General features: G+C 38.4%; 1 protein-coding gene across 1 annotated transcript in view; it reads right to left on the reverse strand.

The window, feature by feature from the left end:
- The window catches only part of LOC140324713 (tetraspanin-15-like), a 104629-nt gene that overhangs the window by 26797 nt on the left and 54693 nt on the right, over positions 1-23139 (reverse strand). Inside the window, exons 4-5 of the mRNA XM_072402791.1 lie at positions 14857-14952; positions 856-972 (exon numbers count right to left, since the gene is read on the reverse strand). Coding sequence (XP_072258892.1) covers positions 856-972; positions 14857-14952 — 213 coding nt within the window. The remainder of the gene's footprint in view (positions 1-855; positions 973-14856; positions 14953-23139) is intronic.

Genomic DNA, 23139 nt, shown 5'->3' on the forward strand with positions numbered 1-23139 from the left:
GATGGATTATTTTTCGGTTCCTGGCTGAAGAGGTCCCCCTGCTAATTTATCATTAAAAAATATAAGCAAGAACAAAAACACAGAATTTTCTATACATTGTTCTGCTGCATTGGTGAGTCATTTTGTGGGAGAGAGTTCATCAATAAATGATAAAGGGTAGTCTCAGTGCCCGACGCATTTGGCCATGTGGCTTCTTCAAGGGAGGTTGAGACAACAACAAGTACTGTACAACAAAACATCAAATAATATATAATTTCATAAAATAATTTACAATACAGTATTAGATATGTAAAGCATCACTTAAAGTGAAGCTATCACCAGAACTTTTACAAGATAAAAATAGACAACCCTTTTATTTTTTGCAGTCTAAGCACATATGAAGAGATCACATTTCATTTTCATACATGATATCACCTTGACATGATTTCTGCTGTGCTTTACAGAGAACAATGGATCATTTGTATCAACATCGGCCCTAGAGGTACAAAAAACAAAATTGCTTTCAGCCACATACAAGGACACGTAATAGGATCAGTCTTGGTGGAAGTCAACTTATCTTGCAGTATATTTTTTGGATGGTAGGGGAAATTGCATCCATGCAAACATATGGAGAAGTTACAAAATTGATGCCAATAGTGGCCTTGATGAACAGTTGAAGATTGGGGTGCTACAATTGTGCAACATTGTCCACTGCTGGCTTAAAATGAAAAATAAATATTGTAAAATGAACATTCCTAGCGGTTAGCTCAGGGAAATTTTAAATTTTGCAACATTTATTTCAGAATAACCAACATATTGGTTTAATATATCAGAAGTGACTTTTAAACAGCGAAATGATACAATCTCTTATCTTACCCTTCCAACTATGCAGCACGTGTATGGGACTCCACAAGAAAGAGGTCCGGTGCCATTACACGAGTGATATGGATTCACCTCCCAGTCTCTAAACTCGTCTCCTCCACAGCAGGAAAACTGTACAAACGTAAAGAGCACAATGTCTGTGAGATCATGCAAACTAGGACTTGCTCAAGCAATAACCAACAAACAAATAACAGACAGTTTAGGTTGTTATAACGAACATGGATACTGCAAAGGAAGACAAGGCATCTGACTGACCTTTTCTTTATGCACAACAAATACTTTACCTTTGGCTTGTCACATGGGTGGAAACCACACATCTTTTCCCAATTTCTAATGATTATCCATCCATTTCTGGTGTCCCAGAAGGTAATCTACCCATGGTAATCACCAGGTAAATGATCCCTGCTGCATACCCCAACAATGGACCAACAGCACATGCTCACATTAGTAACCACTGCTTGTGAGCTGATATTGTAGTGGGCAGAAGCTGCGTGCTATGTACAATTAGGAATGAAATCATGAAGATAACTTGAATACCTGTGATATTGGGTTTTATTAAAATGCAAACAGCAAGACAGTGATGATATGCATTTATATATAGTGCCTGGAAGTGACAAATGCCATTGACTTTATTATATTTGTGCACCCCTTAATAAACCCTTCCAAAACATATTTTTGTCTTTTGGGTAAATGGAAGTTTCTGGACTGATCTTTTGGGATTTTTACATCCGCCCCCTATTGTGCGTTGCTTTCCCCAACTCTTGTAAGCAGGGTCCTCTCCTCCTCCTGCGTCACTGTCCATCATTTGCTAACCCAATTTAATGTACAATGCTGCATATTATGTTGGTGCTATATAAATACTATTTAATAATAATAATAATTATTTCTCACTCAACACCTTAGGTCAATGTCAATGACATTATATAGAAAATAATAGAGAAATGATCTTTACAACCAAGGGATCTAGTGACCACCCAATATAAAAAGTGGACCTTTGGTGTTTTGGAATTTTTTGCCACAATAACCTTCAAAGTGCTAATATAACACCACATAGAAACTTTCTTAAAACATTAGGTTGCTCCAAATGATTTTCTTGTCCATTCAAATGGTTCACATATTTCTACTTTTTAAAATAGTGAATAGAACCAAATATTTTAGATTAGTAATTCAATGTGTCAGGGATTCTTATACTTCAGCCTTAGCTATAGAAGATCCACAAAGCCATTAGAGCATATGAAACAGTTGATATGATTGGACTGGGCATCCAAAGATGTTTTCAAAAGACACCAGGTAATTTGTAAACACCGTTTGTAGAATGTGTTTTGATAAGAACTCACAGAGAGAAACAGTAAAGATTGCCTGCATTGAAAAAAATTTACCTCCTACCAGAGACATAATGTACTTGCTTTGATGATATGTGCCTTAAAGATCCCGTATATAATTTACTATATGTGGTAGAAAGTTCTCTTTTGCATAACTCTGTGTGAGGTCACCAAGTTGGGCGCTTTAGTACACAGGGCAAATGAAATATTGCATGGAGCTACTCCAATTCATATTTTGCCTGCTCTGCAATCCATAGGACTCAACCCAAAAGGGCAGTGGCATCTACTTTGCCTAGGCACTGCTAGCAGACATTAGGGGGTAAGGTAAGTATAATTTTAACTTTATGCTTTACATGTACATTATTCACCTACATATAGTAGGTGATGTAAGTTAAGGGTCCACTTTAAAGTATATTGAAATCATAACTGACTAATATTTAGTTTGCTAAAATACCTATTTATTCATCTATTTTCCGTAATGCTGATCTTCTGCAACATCTTTGAAAGCACCTTCTACCTGCATACTTACACTCCAGTGATGGCTATAGCAAATCTCACAGGGCTGCCAATCATAGGATCTCCCAGCAGTTTTCAACGCAGATCTTTTTTTAAGGCGGGTGGAAAGAAATTGTAGGCAGGTGGGGGCCCCTGTATTGTTACTCAACTCTTCAGTGACCACCCAAAAACAGCCCAGGGGTTACTGAAAAGCGCCAGGTGGTCCGCCCAGGTAAAAAGGGCTGGGGAGAACACGGTCCAGGTTCTCCTATTCTGGTATATCTTTTCCAGTCTTGGAAGGTTTTAAGAAGTCAGGCCCCTAGTCTCTATTGAAGTTTATGTAAAATGGTGAATAAAAAGCCAAAATGGAAGATAGGGAAATAACTTCAAAAATCACAAACGCCAAGCAAACTATGTATTACATTAACATGTAGGCAAAGCTGAGTGTGTATGCACAGAAGCACTTTTTTAGTTTTGCATATAGTGGGCCTGGTTTATTAAAGCTCCCCATGGATGGAGATGATTAGGTAACTGGCTGTGTTCTGTTTGGGAGATTTCACTTCCAAACCAAGAATTAAAAAAGAAGGTGGGATTTTATGCATTAGGTTTATATTGAAATAAACATTTATTAAGGTTGTCATTGTCTCTCCACTGATGTCCTGGTCACATATGCTCCCATTGCATGGCTATTTTAACACCCATTTTGCAGCCATGGAGCACTATTGTCACCATGAGGAAACCCCATAAGAGAAATGCCTTACATCCATCACTGAAGAAAAATGAATGGGGACAGAAATTTAGTATAAAGAGGCAACCTCAGCAGCACTGATATAGAAGCCATGGTTAACCATTTATGTCTATAACTTCTACACCACAACTATATCTACTGATGCTTGGATCAGTTTATTTGGCAATGTTTGCACATTTCCCCGAAAGTTACCAATTATTTATAATTTCCTGGAGCACGGGCTGTTAGATAAAGAATCCATACATGTACAACAAATCACCGGAACCATATTTGACAGTCAGCATTTTCTTTAGGAACATTTGAACATTTTACACTTCATGAACAGTAAATCCAGACCTCTGTAAGTAATTCAGAATCCTAAGCTGCTATGGTATGTGCAGCTATAAACTTCAATGGTAAGAAATAGCAATGGATGGTATTGATTAACAGACTACTGCTGGAACCCTATCGAGGGAATAAAATAATGGCGTTCTGTGCTGTAAATAGGCTCTATAGGCAATAAAATGAATGTCAGATTGATGGTGGAAAATAACAGCATCAGCAAAATGACTTTAGTAGCCTATGGACTAAATGAAATTCATGACTGAACAGTATATACAAGTCAGCAAAGTCCAAAGAGAAGGATTTGTAATTTCAAATACAGCCTACTGGCTTCATTTCAAAGATAAGTGTACTTAAACAACAAAAGGCTCCATTACAATGAGCAGCATGCATGGAGGTCAATGCAGAAGCATCTGAAAATACCTTTTAGTAGCATTAGTTACATTGTGTCCCAGCATGTCTGCTTTATTGAGGGGTAGACATGTATTCCAGGAGGAAAAAAAGGGCGGGAGAAATCGGGCATTTACCTTCACTAACGGGAAAGAGATGCCGATCTCACGCATGCGTGGCGAGATCAGCTATCTTTTTTGCCCTTTTACAGCGGGCAATGTCACCCGATTTCGCACCTCGAGATCGGGCGACGAAGCAAGAACAAAATTGAAAATGGCGGTTCCCGACGCTTATTCCGCACTGGGATGAGGAAGAATTACAGGACAGCGTGGACCGGATTGAAGAAAAGTCCAGCAGGATCAGGGGATCTACAGGAATAAAGGTAAGTGTGATTTTTTTTAATTTTCGGTTTGGTCCTACTTTAAACTAACTAAACATTCAATGAATGCCGGTCTGACATAGGCCTCATCTAACTAATGCATGGGTGCTTAACCATTTTATAATTGAAGAACCTCATGGCCCAATGTCTCTATTCCCCCCCAGGTGGTCATCATCACCAACAATCTTCTTAGGAACAAGTATAACTTGAAAAGGTTTGAATAGCTTAACATTACCTATGGATAACTAAGCACAGAACAGCTAAAAGAAGCTAAAAGCTAAAAAAAAGATTTTTGCTATTTTAGTAATCAAACAAAAAAAAAAATATATATATGTTTATACTTTGTCTCTAATCCCAACAACAGGTCCAAGTGATGGATGTGGGAATCCTACTTTTTTTGAGAAATAAATTTAATTGGACCTATAACCATCACCCTTCTATATAAAGGAAAAAAGTGTTTTTTGTTCATTAAATGCCTTAAAAAAAAAAGAAAAAAAAAAGGGAAAGCCTCCAGTGGTAAAGACCGAATGGGAGCGCAAAGCCTCCTGAGATACTTTGGATGCGATCTCGGGCATGCACAGACGTGACTTATAGGGTCGTTGAAAAAAGAAAAATGGCAATCTCACCCATGAACTAACTACAGAAGCATACGTCACCCGAGCTTGTGCCTGCGCAGTGTGAGATTGGGTGACGCAGGCAGAAGAAAAAGGAAAATAGTGGCCCCTGCTGCTTCCTCCGCACCTGGACAAAGCAAGAAACAAGGATGACACAAGACCATATGGAAAACAGCTCCAGGGGGGATCGATAAATCTGGGCAAATAAAGATAAATGTAATTGTTTTTTTTTCACTTTAGTTCCACTTTAAATAGCAAAAAGAGATCTTCCCTTGTCAATAGGTTCTATTGTAAACCTGCAGCTCTATTATCCGGTGTTCCGGAAATGAAGATCTATGTTCACACACACTTAACATTTTAGGGGCACAAAGCCTTCTCCTTGTCTTCCAATTGCTTTCTTGCATTGTCAAAGTATCACATAGGCATCCAGAGAAGATTCTAGATAGATGTGTCAACTTATAGGGAATATTTTTGAAGAAGAAATACTAGGAAAGCGGGACTTTCAAGGGCTATATAAAATAAAATTCAATACATTTTATTATATATGAAAAATTAGAACACACCTCATAGCAAATAATATTTAAAAGTCATAAAAGGTTCACAAAAGCTCATAAATGGTACAGCAGTGTCACAAATATAGTTACATACTTCCCCAAAACCATTTCCATCAATTTACTTGGTTTTTAGAAAGGGGGAGAGAAAAAGGTAACCTTCATTTGACGTGTTTCGCAACACTTAAGTTTGCTTCCTCAGGAATCACAGTGACATTTGGATTCACGGAGCAAATATAAATAAAATATACAAACATCATGTAAGCACAACAATGCTATAACCCTTGAAAGTCCTGCTTTCCAAATCTTTCTTCGCCAAAAATATTCCCCATATGTTGAACCTTGGGATGTGGGTGTTTCTAGTTTACTATTACTAGGGGCGATTCTTTCTTTTAATTTACTGCATAAGAGAGATGTGTCTAATTACTTTGCATAGGCATGTTTTGTCATTGTCCAGAAGCTTATCCTATTCCATGAATGGTAGCAGCCATTGAAACAAGAATAAGGTAAAAAAGAGGCCTCAAAGCCTGGTAGGCTTAAATGGGGACCAAAGTTACAGAACTTTATTCTTCTAAGAGTCAGGGCCATTGCCACATGGGTAATTTAGCAACAATTTTCTATCTTTCTGGCTGCAGCCAGTGCTCCTTATTCACCACTTTAGGCTTACAGCATCACTACTCAGTTCTACTGTCGAAATTTGAGCTAATAAATCAATATCAAGAAAATCACAGTGAATAGCTGACATTAGTGATTAGACACAACATGATTACTGGCTGCTATGTGTGACATTGCCTAAAAAAGATGGCAAGCTAGTAAAATGGAGACCATCTCAGATCAACAAATTTAATTTCTAAAAGGACCAAAAAAAAAAGAAAAATGGGTACAAGGTGCCAATAGGCTGTGTGACAATAAAGTGCTAATTTATTTTTCTTTTTTCTGAGTACATAACTTCTGGCAGACTCAATGAAGCGGAAATATAGTTCCACTTTGAAGATCTGGGATCGTGCTGGGCTTTATTGCAGAAAGAGACAAGCAACGTCCTTTCCGCAATAACCATTTTTACCTGCCTGATAACTGGCTGGAGCTGTTAAAATGACGGAGCTGCACATGTGTTGGTTCAGCTTCCCCTGTGGTTGCCAGTACTGAATGAACTCCTGCACAGTTACATCATTCCGGCCTGGCCAAACAAAATGACGAAGATAGCAGATAGGAAGAGAAGAAGGAAGAAGATTGTGGTGTCCTGAAATTGTTTGGGGACAGATGAGTCCAAAGGGCCTAGTTTTGACTTTATTATTATTTAGTATTTATATAGTGCAGACACATAACTCTCTGCTATGAGAAGAGATTAGCTGAACTGAATCTTGTCTTCCTTGAGAAAAGATGTTAAAGGGGGCATATGATCACCCTGTATAAATATATTATTGGTCCATATAGAGAACTTACTTCCCCATTATTCACTTTAACGTCATTATAAAGCACAATGGGGCGCTCTTTGTGTCTGGAGGAAAGGAAGTTTAATCTCCGGATAAGGAAGGGATTCTTCACTGTAAGGTCTGTGAAAATGTGGAATTGGCTCCCTCAGCAAGTAGTTTCAGCAAATACTATAGAGAAAGCTGGATGATTTCTAGAGGCACAGAATATAACTGGGGATTAAAGGTTTAAAGTAAATATAACAGTGACTGTTGATCCAGGGAACATCTGAATGCCTTATGGAATCAGGAAGGACTTTCTTTCCAATGTGGAGCAAATTGTACCAGGGTTTTTTTGCCTTCCTCTGGATCAACTATGTCAATAGGGTTTTATATCTGGGATATGTTTATTTCCCCAATGGTTGAACATAATGGACTTATGTCTTTTTTCAACCTGACATACTATGTAACTATATTATGCAGGGCTGTACAAAGTCCATAGCCATGTCATTAACTGTTCGGTAAAAGGGCTCACAATCTAATGTCACCTTCATAGTCATTTGTCTTTTAACACCGTCTAAGGTCGATTTTTCGGGGAAGCCAATTAACCTAACTGCTTGTTTTTGGAATGTGGGAGGAAACCTGAGTACCCAGAGTAAACCCATGCAAACACGGGGAGAACCAGCAGACTCTATGCAGATAGTCTGGATGAGATTTGAACCTGGGACCTAACACCGAAAAGGCCAGAACCTCTGAGCCACTGTGTCCCTTTCTTTAACAAGAAGGTAATGCTTTTCACTCTGTAGTGAAATCGCACAGCAGCATTGTCATTTGTGATAGATGAAGAGGAACATGTAGTGTAAGATGGAATACAGGTAAGTTACTGACAAACTAAGAGTAACTCTAACTATTGTTATAAACAGAATTTATATAGCGCCAACATATTACACAGCACTGTACATTAAATAGGGATTGCAAATGACAGACAGACACCAAACATGACATAGGAGGAGGAGAGGACCCTGCTCCACAAAGCTTACAATCTAAGAGGTGGGGAAGCGGCATACAATAGGATGACTAGATAACACTTTCTTAAGCAGTTACAGCAAACTGCAAGGGCTAAATCCCTTTTTGGAGTCTAGAAAAAACATAAGCACGTTCTTATCCCTGACTTTACTGGTGCCAGCATGCTCCTCTTCCATCTGACGTTCTGAGTTGTAGGTGGACCCTCAGTGTCCTAACTTACAATGTACAACTCCTGGTCCTGCATTACGGAGGACGACGTTACTGCCTGTACCTGCAGCATGGAGCCCCTTAGAAAGAAGACTGTGGGGGACTAGTACCACAGATGAGAAGTCTATGAGATAAGCTAAGTAATAGTTTGTTTTATTCTAACAGTAACAGTGTATTTTTTTTTGTGTTCAACTTTAAACAATACAAATACAAGATAACTGACCAAGGTTATTTCCAAACACCTGCAACTTTACATTTTGTGGATAGCTTGGCTTGCATGTGGAGGAAATCTACATAGAGGCATGAAAAATGAATTTCTAAATGTAATATTATCATGAGAGGTAATAACCCCGTACATTCACCAGATTGCAATATTCTTCGCCCTAGCGGGCCTTTAATATATTCTTTATATAATGCATTCTGTAAAACAAGTCCTAATGGTTGTTTAACTTTAATAAATTGTGTCTATTTTTCCTTTTCTATGGACTATTTAAGTATTGTTGGAGAAAGATGATTTCAGCTTTCCCTCTTTATTCTGGAACAATCAGTATGGAGAATTTTTTTTTTCTATTTAACAGGAAACGCCAGTGCATTGTATTAGAATTCTAGAGGCCATTGTGCTCAAAGCTCCTTTGTAATTTTTATAGCTTTAAAAGCTATAGATTTTTTTTATATATGTATATAAATCATATAAAAGAGACACTCGGGTATAAATGGAATTCAGGTTTCTCAATTCAAAGAATTCAGACCTTGATTTACTTTATATAAATATTACTTAAATATAACATAAGGATTTTAGGCTTCTTTACATTTAGTCAAAGATTTTTTTTCCAAATTCTTTTGAATCTAAAAGCAGCTCTTTCTGTATCTTAATACAAAGGTAACAAAGGTGCAATTTAGTATTTGTTATAAACACATATAGCGGAAATGGTATGTGGACCATTTATAAGAGCACGCGAGTAACCAGATCAATGACATTTTTGTAATTTTAATGTTTTTTTAACTATACATTAAACTATAAAGCTTCACATATTTGTAAGAGATACATCCTATAAATTGTCAAACAGGCGTTTTTATATGCATCTCCTCTATTCTCTATTCTTTTATGCCTTCTATTCCACCTAATACGATAACTGGCAGTTACTAGCTGTCATTTTGACATCTGGGAATTGCTCTGTAAAAAATTTCAATGTAAATAATTGCTAGAAGAGACAGAACCTCTAGGGGACACTATAGCTTGCTTAAGGGTGCAGTGAGCCCCAAAAAGGCCAAGGCACAGAATCCAAGTAAAGTTTTCTTCAGAACCCCTAGACTGCTGCAGACTGCTACAAGGTTGCTGTCCAAGAAAATAGTCAAACAAGGCCAGGTCAAGGCAGGCAGCGTACAAGCAAAGTCAGAACAATGCCTGGGGTCAAGTACAAGAAATAAACACCAGTGACACAGAGATAACTGAAGACATAGGGGAACATAGGATGACACTGGAGGATTGAGTGAAACAGGAGTCACTGGAGACACAGGAAGAAACGAGAGGCACAAGTAATACGGGAGTCACCAAAGACACTGGGAACACAGGAACAGCAATACAAGAAATACACAAGGTAACAGAAGACTGCACAACAAGGGGTTACAACAGGAGCTGAAAACACTTTAGCACAGCTAGGAGGCACGTTGCACAAATGCTGGGCCTGAGCCCTGTGTCTGAACCAGCTAAATAGCTAAGGGCTATGAAGAGGCTATCTCCCGATTGGCTGGCGGGAGGGAAAGAGTGCCTGGGGTCCCGCATGCACAGAAGAGAGGCGCTGATGCTTTAATGAGGAGGAGGTAAGTGTGACATACATACCAGGTACAGTTGTGAAAATGATCAGCTCCTTGGTAAAAATCACAATTGCAGATACTCTGCTAGTCTTATTGAGTAAATGCAACATAACAACACATGGTTTCATTGTAGTTACTGTTTCATTCACACATGAATCAAAGGTGTGACCTTGGATCTGTACATAAAGCAAATTCTTTTATTGGACTATTGGAATTTTCCTGACTTTTTGTTCTGGTGACAATGCAATTAAAGGGGTGAACCTCTCCAATGAGGACAGAGACAGCAACTTGATACGGGGTCCATACTCCTGCCTAATCTCTATTTAAAAAAAGTGGCCTTACACAAGTAAAAAAGGGAGAAACATTTTTCTGATTTTGTTTTGTTTTTAGCAAATTTTTTTACACATTTAAAAAATAGGCAGCATAAAAAAGCTATTTCTGGTTTGCAAACAACTTTGCCATGATTTGAACCAGAACCAAAAACCAGAAATGGGAGAATTATAGAACAAAATGCATAGTTTTACTGACAGTATAAAGATTTATTTTTAAATATTGCTTTGGTCTAAAATGAATTTACATGTACAGAAACTGTAATGGGTAAACATACCATAGAAATATTAAAAATAAAATTTGTTAAAAAGTTTGCATATCCTTAGTTCCTAGTATCGTGTATTGCCACCTTTAGGTACAATAATGGGATGGCTTGCAGTGTCTTGCAGTCCTCTGTAATCTTTGTGAACAAGACTCTTTATATTCTCATACAGTACAATACCCATACTTTGTATTAAAACACCTCCAAATCCTGAAAGTTTCTTTGGAGTTCTACAATTATTTGAATGTTTGAGATATTCATAGAATGGTTTAATTGTGTTGAATTCAGGAGGTTGTAATATCTGATGTACAACCTTCATTATTTTACTTCAGCCACTGGAGGGTCATCTTGGCTCCATGCTTCGGGCCATCCTTATGTTGGAAAATGTAAGTGTGCCCAGTTTACAGCTTCAGGAACAATGAATATCTTGCATTTATCTCACCCTCAGGTATGTGATAAAGATATAGGGGGTCTGTATATAGAATATTAAATATACTCTGCTTAAATGAAGAATACTTACTGCTTTGTTTGCTTTTTTAGAGAGAAGCACCTGCAACAGAAACAGTCAGCGGGATTACCCTGAAAGCTGAACACAGGCTGATAAGAGACCCTTGTGGTTATTACCAGCTTGAACAGGAATCCAAGATGGTGGGCAGTCATTTCAGTGCCAAAAAAGTTATTAAGGTAAATTTGCTTAATGCCAATTGGATAACGGCTTGAACTCAATGTATTTTCTTGTTTTAGTTAGAATATCTGTGCTTTAACTGCTGAGCATTTGATTTTCTCTAATACAACAATAAACCTTCCTAATTAGGATCTACTGTCTCATCTCTGATGGTCCGTTTGTAGAGCCCCTAAAAGAACCGGACAGTTATAATTCATGACCCATGCTGTTGTAGCTCACATATCACCAAATCAGCAGAGAGTCACCTCCGTGTTTCACAGTAGGGATGGTATGCAGGCCTTGTTAAAAAAAAGTGTTCATATTTGTGCCAAAATGTGTAATTTTGGACCCATTACTCCAGATGTGTTTTGAGACCACTCAGAATGCTGTTTGGTGTATCAGAAGTGGTGTGTTTTTTGGTGTTGGTGGAAGCTGGTGTTTAAGTTTTTTAGATTGCAAAGGCTCTTTACTGAGGTTCTTACACTTAAAATCCTAAATCCTCACCGTCCTTTGGAGAAAATGGGAAAACAGATCACACTGCCTAATGTGAATCTCACTGATGCACCAATATGAGTCAGTAGTAGCAGGAGATTTGTTAAAGAATGTAAGGTACAGGCTCTGATTAAATCATTAGGGAATGGCTTTGTTTCTTTATACCTCCAGCAAGATCCTGACATTATATAGAAGCCTGACTATAATTTCTGGATGACATGCCATTCATTTGAAGTCTAATACTGCATAGAAATAGCACAGCCAACGTGAATAACCCACCATTGCTTTAATATACACATTCAACCTTTCCAGCCCATTACATGCTTACTATTTTTACCGCAGATCACAGAATAATTATCCAATGCCACAGCCTGAAATAAATGAACCGCCTGGCCAGATGGATCACCTAACACAAGTATTTGAATAAAGTACAAGAAATGCCATAACAAGCAGTATTAATCTGACAGCCGGAACCTTGTGACACAATGAATGGATTTCCTGGATTTGGCTCCACGCTAGGAATGCATTATAAGGAAATTACGATTTATAGCTGCCATCCCTGGTAAATTAATGTTTCTGAAAGTTGTGCAAAGGCCATTCATATTTGTTCAAGAGACCCTTGGCTATAGAGGTAGGTGCACATTATTTAGTAGAGGGAAGCTGCCTTGAATTCCAGCCAGGTTAGATCAGTGTGAAATTTTAACTTGCACATACAGGAACACATTAGGAACCATTAAATTGTGCAGCACTCACAGTAAGAGTTTATAGATTTTTTAAATGGTTCTGAAACTCAAACCTATACACAGTTACAAGGTCTCAAATGGAATTTCGACTTCACTAAATGACAAGTAGATCTGGACTTCTTCTACTAGTCCATACGCCCAACAACACTCCAGCTCAGATATATCTCTGATAAATACAAAGAAGAATCACAACTATTTACGTGGATCAGGAAAAATGATTTTAATAATAGTTGTATTTTATTGCTTCTTGTAAAAAATTGTGCATGACTTCTATCTCAGAGTCAATTACCCCAACAGCATTTCTTTAAACTATTACTATATAGCCTAACCTCTTATAAAAGTCTCAGGTGTGTGAAAAACAAGAAAAAGTTTTCTTGAATATTCAAATTTCACTGCTCCTTCTTGTAACTGTAGGTATAAGATGTGGGTTTCAGAATGATTTCAGCATTTATAAAGCTGAACGAAGGGATCTAAGCCATCAGAGTATCACCAATGCCAGTAGACCACAAGCTTTTTTACACCACAGACTAGTATCAAGCAAAAAAATGTTTCTAAGAGCGAGGATTTGGGTCAGGGGGAAAATTTTCCAGGAAAAAACATTCCTGGTGAAAGGTCCGGGGGGATGGATGAATTGGAGGAGGAACCAGGTTGCAGCAATCCTTGTTGACTTTATTTTTCGCTGCAGGAAATATCTGCTGCATTACAAGATTGACCAAAAAAAGTGTCAGGAGAAAGGAAACAGGTCCTTCTGCAACCGGATTAGGCATGGCCTGGTACCAGTTTGGGTCCCAGTGGTTGGGGACCCCTGACCTAAACTATAAACTTTCTGTATTGACCTACTACAGGGATCTTAGACATATTTTTCTCTGTGCAACCAGTTTTATCTTCTACAAGTGTCATTTTGCTGCATTTGTGTATGGGGTCACAATCTTAGCACCTTAGCAACATGTTCTCCTGTGTCAATCATCTCACTCTCTGTCCTCTGTGTACCCAGCAGGTCTAAAAAAATACCGATAATGGTCAATTTGATCACAGCAGAACCTAGGGATGATGTTCTTCTATGGCTGGCTGAAGCTTTAATAAATAACTGTAGCTTAAATAATTCCAAAGTCAATACAGAAGTCAACTGGTTATTAAAGAGGAACTAAACCTGTGATACTCACCTGTCCCCGATCAGTGGCAGGGGGCAGCTATATTCTTTCTTTACCTGTCAACGTAACTGACATTTGTCAGTGGTGTTGCAAAGCAAGGCATTACTAAATAGAAGAAGTCAGATTTGAGATTGGAATTTGTCATACACTTACTGCACCTAAGCATCCAATTTCAAGTGCTGGGCTGCTTGTGGGATTTAGTAAACATTTAGATAATCACCATAGTAGCCGTTTTTGAGCATTGTGTATGTTTTGAAAAGGCATATGTCTAAAACTGCTTTAAAATTGCTTAAGAAAGGCTTAGAAGACAATTTGGATTAAGTTTCCAGTCCCAAGCCAAAAAAATAGACTTTCAATAATAATGAGAAAGCTTGCCGGTTTCTTCATATTTTATAAGCAGACTGATTGCTACCACTGTAGGGGGCCCATTTAGGACCCCCGGTGAGCAACATCATCCTGCCGCAGGCTCAGCTGTGGACCCAACCTCTTCTATTCAAGTGAATAAGAAAAAGATGGGACCCTTTTTTTTAGCACATGGCTACGGTAGATTGCAAGGCAGACACCACAAGTCTGAAAGGGCCCTTACAATGTGGGGGTAACCCCACTGCATAATTTTTTCTTTTGGAACCTTTTCTAGCATGCATTTGCAGAAGTCTGACACTTTTGAATGCGCAGTCATGCCTGAAGAGGTTGTTACTACCGGGCGCACTGCAGCAGTCTACTATGCAGATGGGAGCTGCTAGTAATGTGATTGGATACCATGGGTCTGAAAGGATCCTAAGTCTATGGGTGCTCACTGCCACTTGATAAGGATAGAAAATGTGATGCTGTAGAGTAGTCACAAAATGGCGACCAATTACCAAAATAGAAAAACAAATCACTCCCATAAATGTGACGTTTTGAAAGTGTCAATCAGAAAAAAAGGCAATCCTAGATTTAACCACCAGTTTTTAAAAAAACGGGATCCTAAACGTCTCGCTAATTTTCTTAATAAATGTCCCTGTCCCTGTCCCACTTTACAAAATTTACGATCACGAACATGACATATAAGATCACGACTACCAATATGCACCAACCTTTTCCTGTACAAAATCCATTATGTTCTTGAAATCCAAGTCATCGTAATAATGCTTCATCCCCACGAGGATGTTTGCATGGGCAAATTTCTTCATCTGGAAAAGAGGGAATTATTATAAGTAAAAGAAAAGGTTTTTCTTAATATTGTCATGATCAATGATAAATGACGATAAGGAACGTATAATGCAGACACTCATTTTACTGCCTAGATTTTAAAGAGGATTCATGCCTGCCTATTACTTGGATCTGAAAATTCAGATATAGAATTGCAGACAAATGGCTAAATACATATTGGAAACATTATTATTATTATCCAGTATTTATATAGAACCAACATATTATGTAGGGATTTACAAAGTCTAAAGTCAAATCACTAACTGTCTCGCAGTGATCTCACAATCTAATGTCCCTACCATAGTCATATGTCATTAATACAGTCTAAGGGCAGTTTTATTTTTGTTTTTTTTTAATTGGGGAAGCCAAATACCCAAACTGCATGTTTTTGAGATGTGGAAGGTATCTGGAGTGCCAGAGGTAACCCATGCAAACATAGGGAGAACTTTCAAATTCCTGGCAGATAATGTCCATCGCAATCCTGAAATCATCCTTCGCTGTGGTGCGGAGGAAGTGCCAGGCACCACCGTCTTCGTCTGTCTTCTCGTTTTCTTCTGGCTACATCACCCAATCTCACACTGCACAGGCGCGGGACCAGGTCACATAGCCTGATGTATATGGAAAAAAAAAAAAAAAAAAGAGTGTGCCAATCTCACTGCGCATGCGCCCCATGTAGGCCCAAACCCTTTTGCACATGCCCGAAAACAGACATGCACAGAAGGAGCAGCCAAAAAACCTCCTCGGATGAGTGATTTGGGTATCTTAGGAGGATCTGGGCTCTCATTCAGTTGTTAAAAACGTGGAGTGAAAAAGCTTCATTTTTAAAAAAAGGGGTTTTAAACAAATAAAAAAAAAGATAATTTTTACCTTACATAAAAGGATTGTCGAGCCTTTTATGTAAAGTAAAAATGTTGGTGATAGGACTGCTTTAAGTAAATACAAGCAAGTCACCTTGCTCTTGGCCAGTGAATCCAAGCTTTATAGCAAAGGAACTATTGAGATGAATGTGCAGCTCAACGTTGGTTGCCGGGATAACTGGCCAATCCGTGTTTCTTCTGTGGGTGCCAGGACTAAAACAACTTCTGTGCACCAGTTACTTCATCCTGGCCCGCCAATCAAGATGGCCTAAGTTTGGAATGAGGAAGAGAAGGAAAATGGTGGTGACCGCAACAGAACAGGGGACCAGGTCAGTATACTCTGGGATAAGTTGTGCTTTAAACTCTGCAAAAATAACTGGCTTCTTTGTAAACTGAAAACAATTTCATTATGAAACATTACGTTGCATATACACTCTTAAGATCAATACCTTGCATAACCGTTTAGCCTCGTGTGTTGATCTGCACTATTGATTTCCATATTGTGTAATGGCAATGTAGCGTTAAGTGCCAGCTACAAAGCTAATTGCATTTTGTTCATTGAGTCTATGGACAGCACGTTGACCTAAATGGCTTCACTCAATACTATGCTATATATTGAGAAAATCAGGAACCAGGCATGGCTATTTCCTAAACAATCTGTTTACAGTGATAATTGACCTAATGTATAGAGACACTGCTTGCAAAAACTCCTTAAAAAACATTATCATTGTATTGTATAACAGAAGCTTAGCAGTAAATCAATCAAACACTTACATTTCTCTGGAGAAGAAAAGGACTTGTTAGATATCTGAATGCATAAAACATTTCATGACTGGAAGTTTCCATTTAAGATGGCAATGGCATGTTTGATAAATAATGATGTTTGTAAAGTTTTACACTGCTACAAAGCATATTATTTTTGCTTGGCCTGCTAAAAAGTAATGCAACCCCAAGGTGCATATTTATCAATTATTCCCCTATCAATTCCCCCTAGATTCTGCAGTTTATTCCATAGAAGATAATAGCATTTAGTAATGAAAAGGCAAAAATGAGTCTTAAGCTGCGTACACACTTCCAATTATTATCGTTTGTAAACGAACGAGGAACGATCCTGCACGATATCTGCGAACGATCATATAGCACCGATCCTGTACATACAGATAACGTCACGATCGTTCAAAGATATTGTACACACGTATATATATTAATACGCATTAAAAAGAGTAATTCAAATGGCTGTGCACAAAATTACAGCTCTTATGGCACCTATCTGAATTTTAGCCCCTGTAGCTGATGGTTATGTTTCTATCTTGTAGGCAAATATTACAGATGTCGCTATGGGGCTACGGGGCTACACCCATCCTGTTTGGGGGAATCTGTTCCATATTGATTTTGCAATAATAATACAAATAGAACATCTTTATTATATCTCTATCATTAAAACAAAGGTAAGGTGTTTTTGTTTTCTTCTGTATCAGTATGTAGGTCTAAAGTATCTTGTCCCTATGGGGAGAATTAAAATAACTGTACTGTATACATTGTGAATTCCTGATTCTTATTATAAGCTCTGGCCTCAGGGTGAGTGACAAGATTCTGGGCTCCACATTCACAAATGTTTTAATGTTATAACAATCCCTAGGTGATATAGTGTGTGTACTGATTTAATAGACCATTTGATTAGACCATTGTTTATAAATGAAACTATATTAATATATATATATATTATATATATATTATATATATATTATATATTATATATATAACTAATATTCCGTGTAATATTTAATGCTGTGCTTTTTATAATATATTCAAACATATCTTACACATCATAATAACTTCAAAGCACTGCAGTGTTGTTGCTAAAAAGTGAAGCTGTGGCCGGGTTGCAGATAAGCAAGTATTTACAGAATATGCACAGTATAACGTGTAAGTATATTGGGATTGATGTATTAAAGCTCTCCAAGAATGAAGATAGACTATCATAAGAGAACCTGGCTGATCCAACACAACTGTAATGGTTCTGGTCCAGAATGGAAACCATTTGCCAAATAATAACAACTGATTTTTAAGAAATCCATTCCAGGTTTGCTTTAACACCCAGGTTCTCCTATGATAGTCTATTTTCTCCAGTCTTGGAGAACTTTAATAAATTGGGCTCATTATGTATAATATAGTAAGCAATAAATGAGCTTCCATCCATCATGGACTCTTGTAGCTGAAGGCACTGTGGAACAATTCATCCTCAAATTTTACTGAAGTCAATCAAGTCATTCTCTCGGCAGCTCAGCTTCCCCTACTTTATTGTGTGTGCTTTGTGCTAACATTAGAAATTGGACAGCTGAGTGAGTCATCACTATGTTGCTTTGGGAAAGAGACCCTGCTCGGCCCCAAAACATTGGCTTTACAAACATTTTGTGACTGTGCTTTTACACTAAAGCGAGAACCTTGTACATTGAAGTGCTGGTGATTTTGTCTTCTGTTATCATGAAAAGCTGACAAGTCCCTGGTAAGAGTGAGGACCAGTAATATTTAGCGTATTTAGTATGGACCCTATAAAAGAGCATTTTGACCAATAGGAACATTTAAATGATTGCTAAAGTTTTCTGTAATTTCCAAATCACCAGCAAATACAGGTTTTATTCTCAGTATAAGGAGAACAGATGAGCTCTTCATAACGCAGATGGAAGAACCAGAAAAATCAATAGAGACTTCCAGTATACGGTCAAGCTAAGGCAAAAGAAGAATCCCAGATCAATTGTGGAGAATAGGTGGTGACAGGGAACAAATGAGGACATGGTGTATAGGCTATACTTCCTTTTAACTACTGCCAACCCAGAAGAAGCGATTATATTATTATGGACAACCATAAAAGAATGGGCGATGTCTAATTAATTCTACTAGCTGTAATTAAGGAGACCCTCTCGACATACCCATAAATCATTTGGATACATCCAGTAATTTCAGCTCCTTGCTTCTGCTAACTATACTTCAACTTTACTGAAAATAAAACAAGCAATTGTTTTCTTTGCATTAAGCCAATGATGTCAATGTGGTTTGTTTGTATATGGCTGGGCATCCATACAAAACAGATACATACCATGAGAAACTAGACTGCCAGATACAAACAATATAAAGCTGAATTATATTGGTTTTTAATAAAGATTAAAGGGTACCAGTCATGCACATGCTGTAGGTCTGTCATCTGGTGGAAATATTGCTCACCCTATCCATGTAGTGAAAACAAATAGCAACATTGTAGAACAATGATGTCTGTGTTTGCTGTTATTCCCCATGTGGTTTTAGAGGAATAAATGCAGAAGTGAAAGGGGCCATCAACCATCTCAGATAGAAGAAACTATTGAAACAGGAACAGGAGAAGGCTTCTAGTGGAAATGCATTATGCAAAGCTATCTGCACAGCCTGACCTATTACTCAGTAGTATTTGATGACCGCATTAACATAGGGGAACCCCTAGAAGTAATTTTCAGGTCTTTAGGAAACCCCTTCTTTAATTACTATATCCACAAGTACATATAGTACTATACCCACAAGAGAACATTAGTGTGGTGGAGAAGAATTTCTCTTCCTCTATGTAAAGGGAAAATGTTTTGTAAGTGCAACACCATTTTTTAAAGGCACCTTCCCTTTCAGTTTTGTTCGCCTAGGTGATAAAGACTGAATGGGAGCGCAGAGCATCCCGGGATACCAATGTCATGCATCCCGGGAGGCTATGGGTGCCCCTTCTGCGCATGCACGAGATTCACTTTCAATTTCATGCACTTGGACATGCGCAGAAGGGGCAATTTTTCTATTAAGGGAAAGAGATGCCGATCTCATGGGTAGTGAAATCAGCTCTCTTATTTTTCCACTTTACAGTGGGCTACGTCACCCGCTCTCGCACTTGCGCAGTACGAGATCTGGTGATGTACCAAAAAGACTGAGGAAGAAGAAGGAAGTGAAGAATGAAGATGGTGGCGCCTGACATTTCCTCAGCGCTAGGACAAAGAGGAATTCCAGGGCGATGCAGGGCCGGACCGTGGGTCACAGGTAAGTGGGAATATTTTGTTTTCGGTTTAGTTCTGCTTTAAGGAACCTCTAGAGGAGCCCCATGGTTCCATGGAATCCCAATTGGGAAATAGGGGTCTACAGTATACCCAAACAACATTTTCAGGGCCTGTGATGAAGGGGCTTCCAGCTGTCTCAAAAACATTGTTTTGAAATCAGTTTAGAGCACCTAAAACAATATTTCAGAATTAACTAGTGCATTTCACCTGCAGTTTTCCTAATCTTGACCTGCCTCAACCTTAAGAAGCAGGTTGATTAAAAGGGACATAATTGCATTCAGTAATTCCAGCAAAACACCTCTAAAGATAAAGAATAGAAAGATCTCAGATCAGACGAGTGTGCACACCACCATCTACCAGCCCAACCTACAGACGTTTTTCTTGCTGGGATGCTGCATATATTTCTATGAGCTTTCTGCAGATCAGCTCAGGGCCAATATGCAGGGAGCCCAAAGAACTCTAAGAAGGTCAGCAGTCCTGTCATAGTAATGCACTCTGGTACTGCCAAAAACACAGGAGGCAAGCTAGGCTAGGAAATGGTAACGTATATACTTGTCTAATCAGAAGTCTGCTCTTTTTTTTAATTAAAAAATGTCCATAAGGGGGACAGTTTTTTGTGTATATTACAGTTCCACTTAAAAATAGTTGTTTTGAGTAATTAAGTGAGTTGAAAATGGCATTTATGTAAATAGTATGCCATTCTTTGATGTTTGCATTCAATTTTTACAATATTCCGGGAAGATGAACTCTTTGTCAAGTCACAGCAGTCGGGAATACAAATTCTTTCAGAAAGCCAAAGCCAAACGACAATAAGCTCAAAGGTCAAGGAAAAAAAAAGCCATGCAGGGGGTCCAGTCAGAAGCCTATACATCAATATTTATTCATTGCCAACAGCAAGGTAAAAATATAGAATCATCAAAAGCTATAGGACCTTCAGCTACTCTGCGTCTGTCATATCGATGTATCTGATATGGTATGCGGATATGGTATACTTTATATTTATGTTGCATTACTGAAATCAGAAAAAATAGAGAAAAAATGGGTTTACATAACATCAAATGGTGATTTCAAGAAAAAAAACTAATTGTTTAACCCACTGTGACCCACAGAGGGTTCTCGCTTCCCGCAGATCTCTTTTAAACAAAAATCTTCTCCTGTCTGAATGTTATTTGGATGATCTATGCAGCCTGTTGAAGAATGGTTGTCCAATATATATGTTGTTTTCACTTCAATGACTAGTTTCACCTAATAGTCGAATTACTAGTAGAACTTTTAAAGGCAGTTGATAAATCCTAGCCAAAGAAGGGCCAGCAGCAAAGAAGGTCATGGCCAATGGTCTTTAGCACCCAGTACCCAAGCTGTGCAGTAGCTCTACAGACTTTATGGGCTTGTGTCTTTGACCTTTTGATAATATTCAAATCAGATTTTTAACTATCCAGTCTATAATTCTCAATTTGTTCCTTTTCTTCTCATTTCTTGGTGAACTTGCTAGTGTACTGCACACTATAACTGTGTTGAAAGATCCATAATTATTTTAAATGTAAGTTTTGGACGCACGGCCTCACATTCTTATCAGTTTAATATATTTTAAAATTCACCTGATAGATGCAAACTGCCCAGAATTGGAAGAAGCAAAGCAATCCCAAACCAGAACATTTCCAATACCATGCTTCAGAGATGATATGAAGTTCTTTTCCTGAAATACTGTCTTCAATTACTGTGAATAAACAGTTATCTTTGATTCATCAGTCCACAGAAATCCAAGTGTAGACTGGGTTGAATATACTTTTTGACCACGTGTGAAGGTAAATCCTAACAAGGTATGCTTTGGTTTGTCATTCCTTTATTAATAATACTTGATTTAACTTTTTTCTGATCTGTTTCATTCCATTGCTGCTCTCAAATCTCAGCCTTTTGCAGTCACTTCCTGTCTACAAGCATGCACTCCAATGATGGCTGGATGGATGAGTTTCCTAATAGGCTCTTCCCATTACGCTACCTTAAATGCTGGATAGCTGCATGCCCGATTTCACAGTCAACCTTCCCTAAATTAACTTTGAACTTCCTTATCCTCCCCATGACTTCCTATTTAAGCTGCCTTGGATTTCCTGCATGCCGATCTATTGTACTCTGCATTACTCTCTCTGCCACCTGCTTGTGTACCGACCTTTGACTACTGACTTACAGACGACTTTTTATTGCTCGCTGCCTCTAACCTGATCTACCTGGCTACCAACTTTGGCCTTCTCCCTGACTATGCTCCTGCATTGTTACATCTACCGATGAACCAAATCCAGTGTATTGCAGACTTGCTTGTTGCTACAGCTATTGGACTCCCAGCTTGTTACCAGATCATGACAGCATGTTAAAAAGCTGATGGAATACTGTATGATGTGTAGAAAAATGCAGAAACACAAATGGTTCTCAGGGACAGAATGTTGCCTCCAGATAACAAGAATTGGACCTACTTGGTAGGATCCCCAGGGGTTATTTTCATAAAAGCTACAGATTCAACAATATCTAACTCCATGGGGCTGGAGAGGATACACTTTTATCAGTGAAGCTGGGTGATGCAGCAAACCTGGAATGGATTTATTCAAAGTAATTTGCTATTTGTTAGCGAATGTTTTGAATCCTGGACCAGATCTATTCCAGGTTTGCTGGATCACCCAGCTTCACTGATGAAAGTGTATCCCCTCCAGCCTTGGGGAGCTTTTATAAATCAGGCTCTATATGAGTGATGTTTACAATGCCCATGCACACCACCATTTACCAGCACAATCTGCAGACGTTTTTCTTGCTGGGAAGCTGCATAAACTTCTATGGGCTTCCTGTAGGTCAGCTCAGGGCCAATATGCAGGGAGCCCAAAGAACTCTATGAACGTCAGCAGTGCTGTCAAAGTAATCAGACAAGTATAGCCTATACTTGTCTGATGCAGCAAACCTTGAATGGATTCTCACAATGCCCATGCAAGAAGTTATTGTTTTCTAGTGTGATAGGGTCACAGCATATTTAATTATTAGGCAAATGTACAACAGCACCCAATAGAGAAAGAATGGTATTTAATAAAGATGATTCTCTTTTTGAAAGTCCAAAGAAACCAAGAAAATCTTCTTTTCATGCCCCCAGTGCTCTTGACATAATGTTTCCATATGCACAGCATTCTATAAATAATTTTGCAGACTTGCCCTTAGCAAATTCTTCTCTTGCAAGGCACCATCAGTCCTTCCTATTGTCAATAAGTTG

The sequence above is a fragment of the Pyxicephalus adspersus genome, chromosome 2 (genome assembly GCF_032062135.1).
Source record: "Pyxicephalus adspersus chromosome 2, UCB_Pads_2.0, whole genome shotgun sequence".
In the NCBI taxonomy this organism is placed as follows: Eukaryota; Metazoa; Chordata; class Amphibia; order Anura; family Pyxicephalidae; genus Pyxicephalus; species Pyxicephalus adspersus.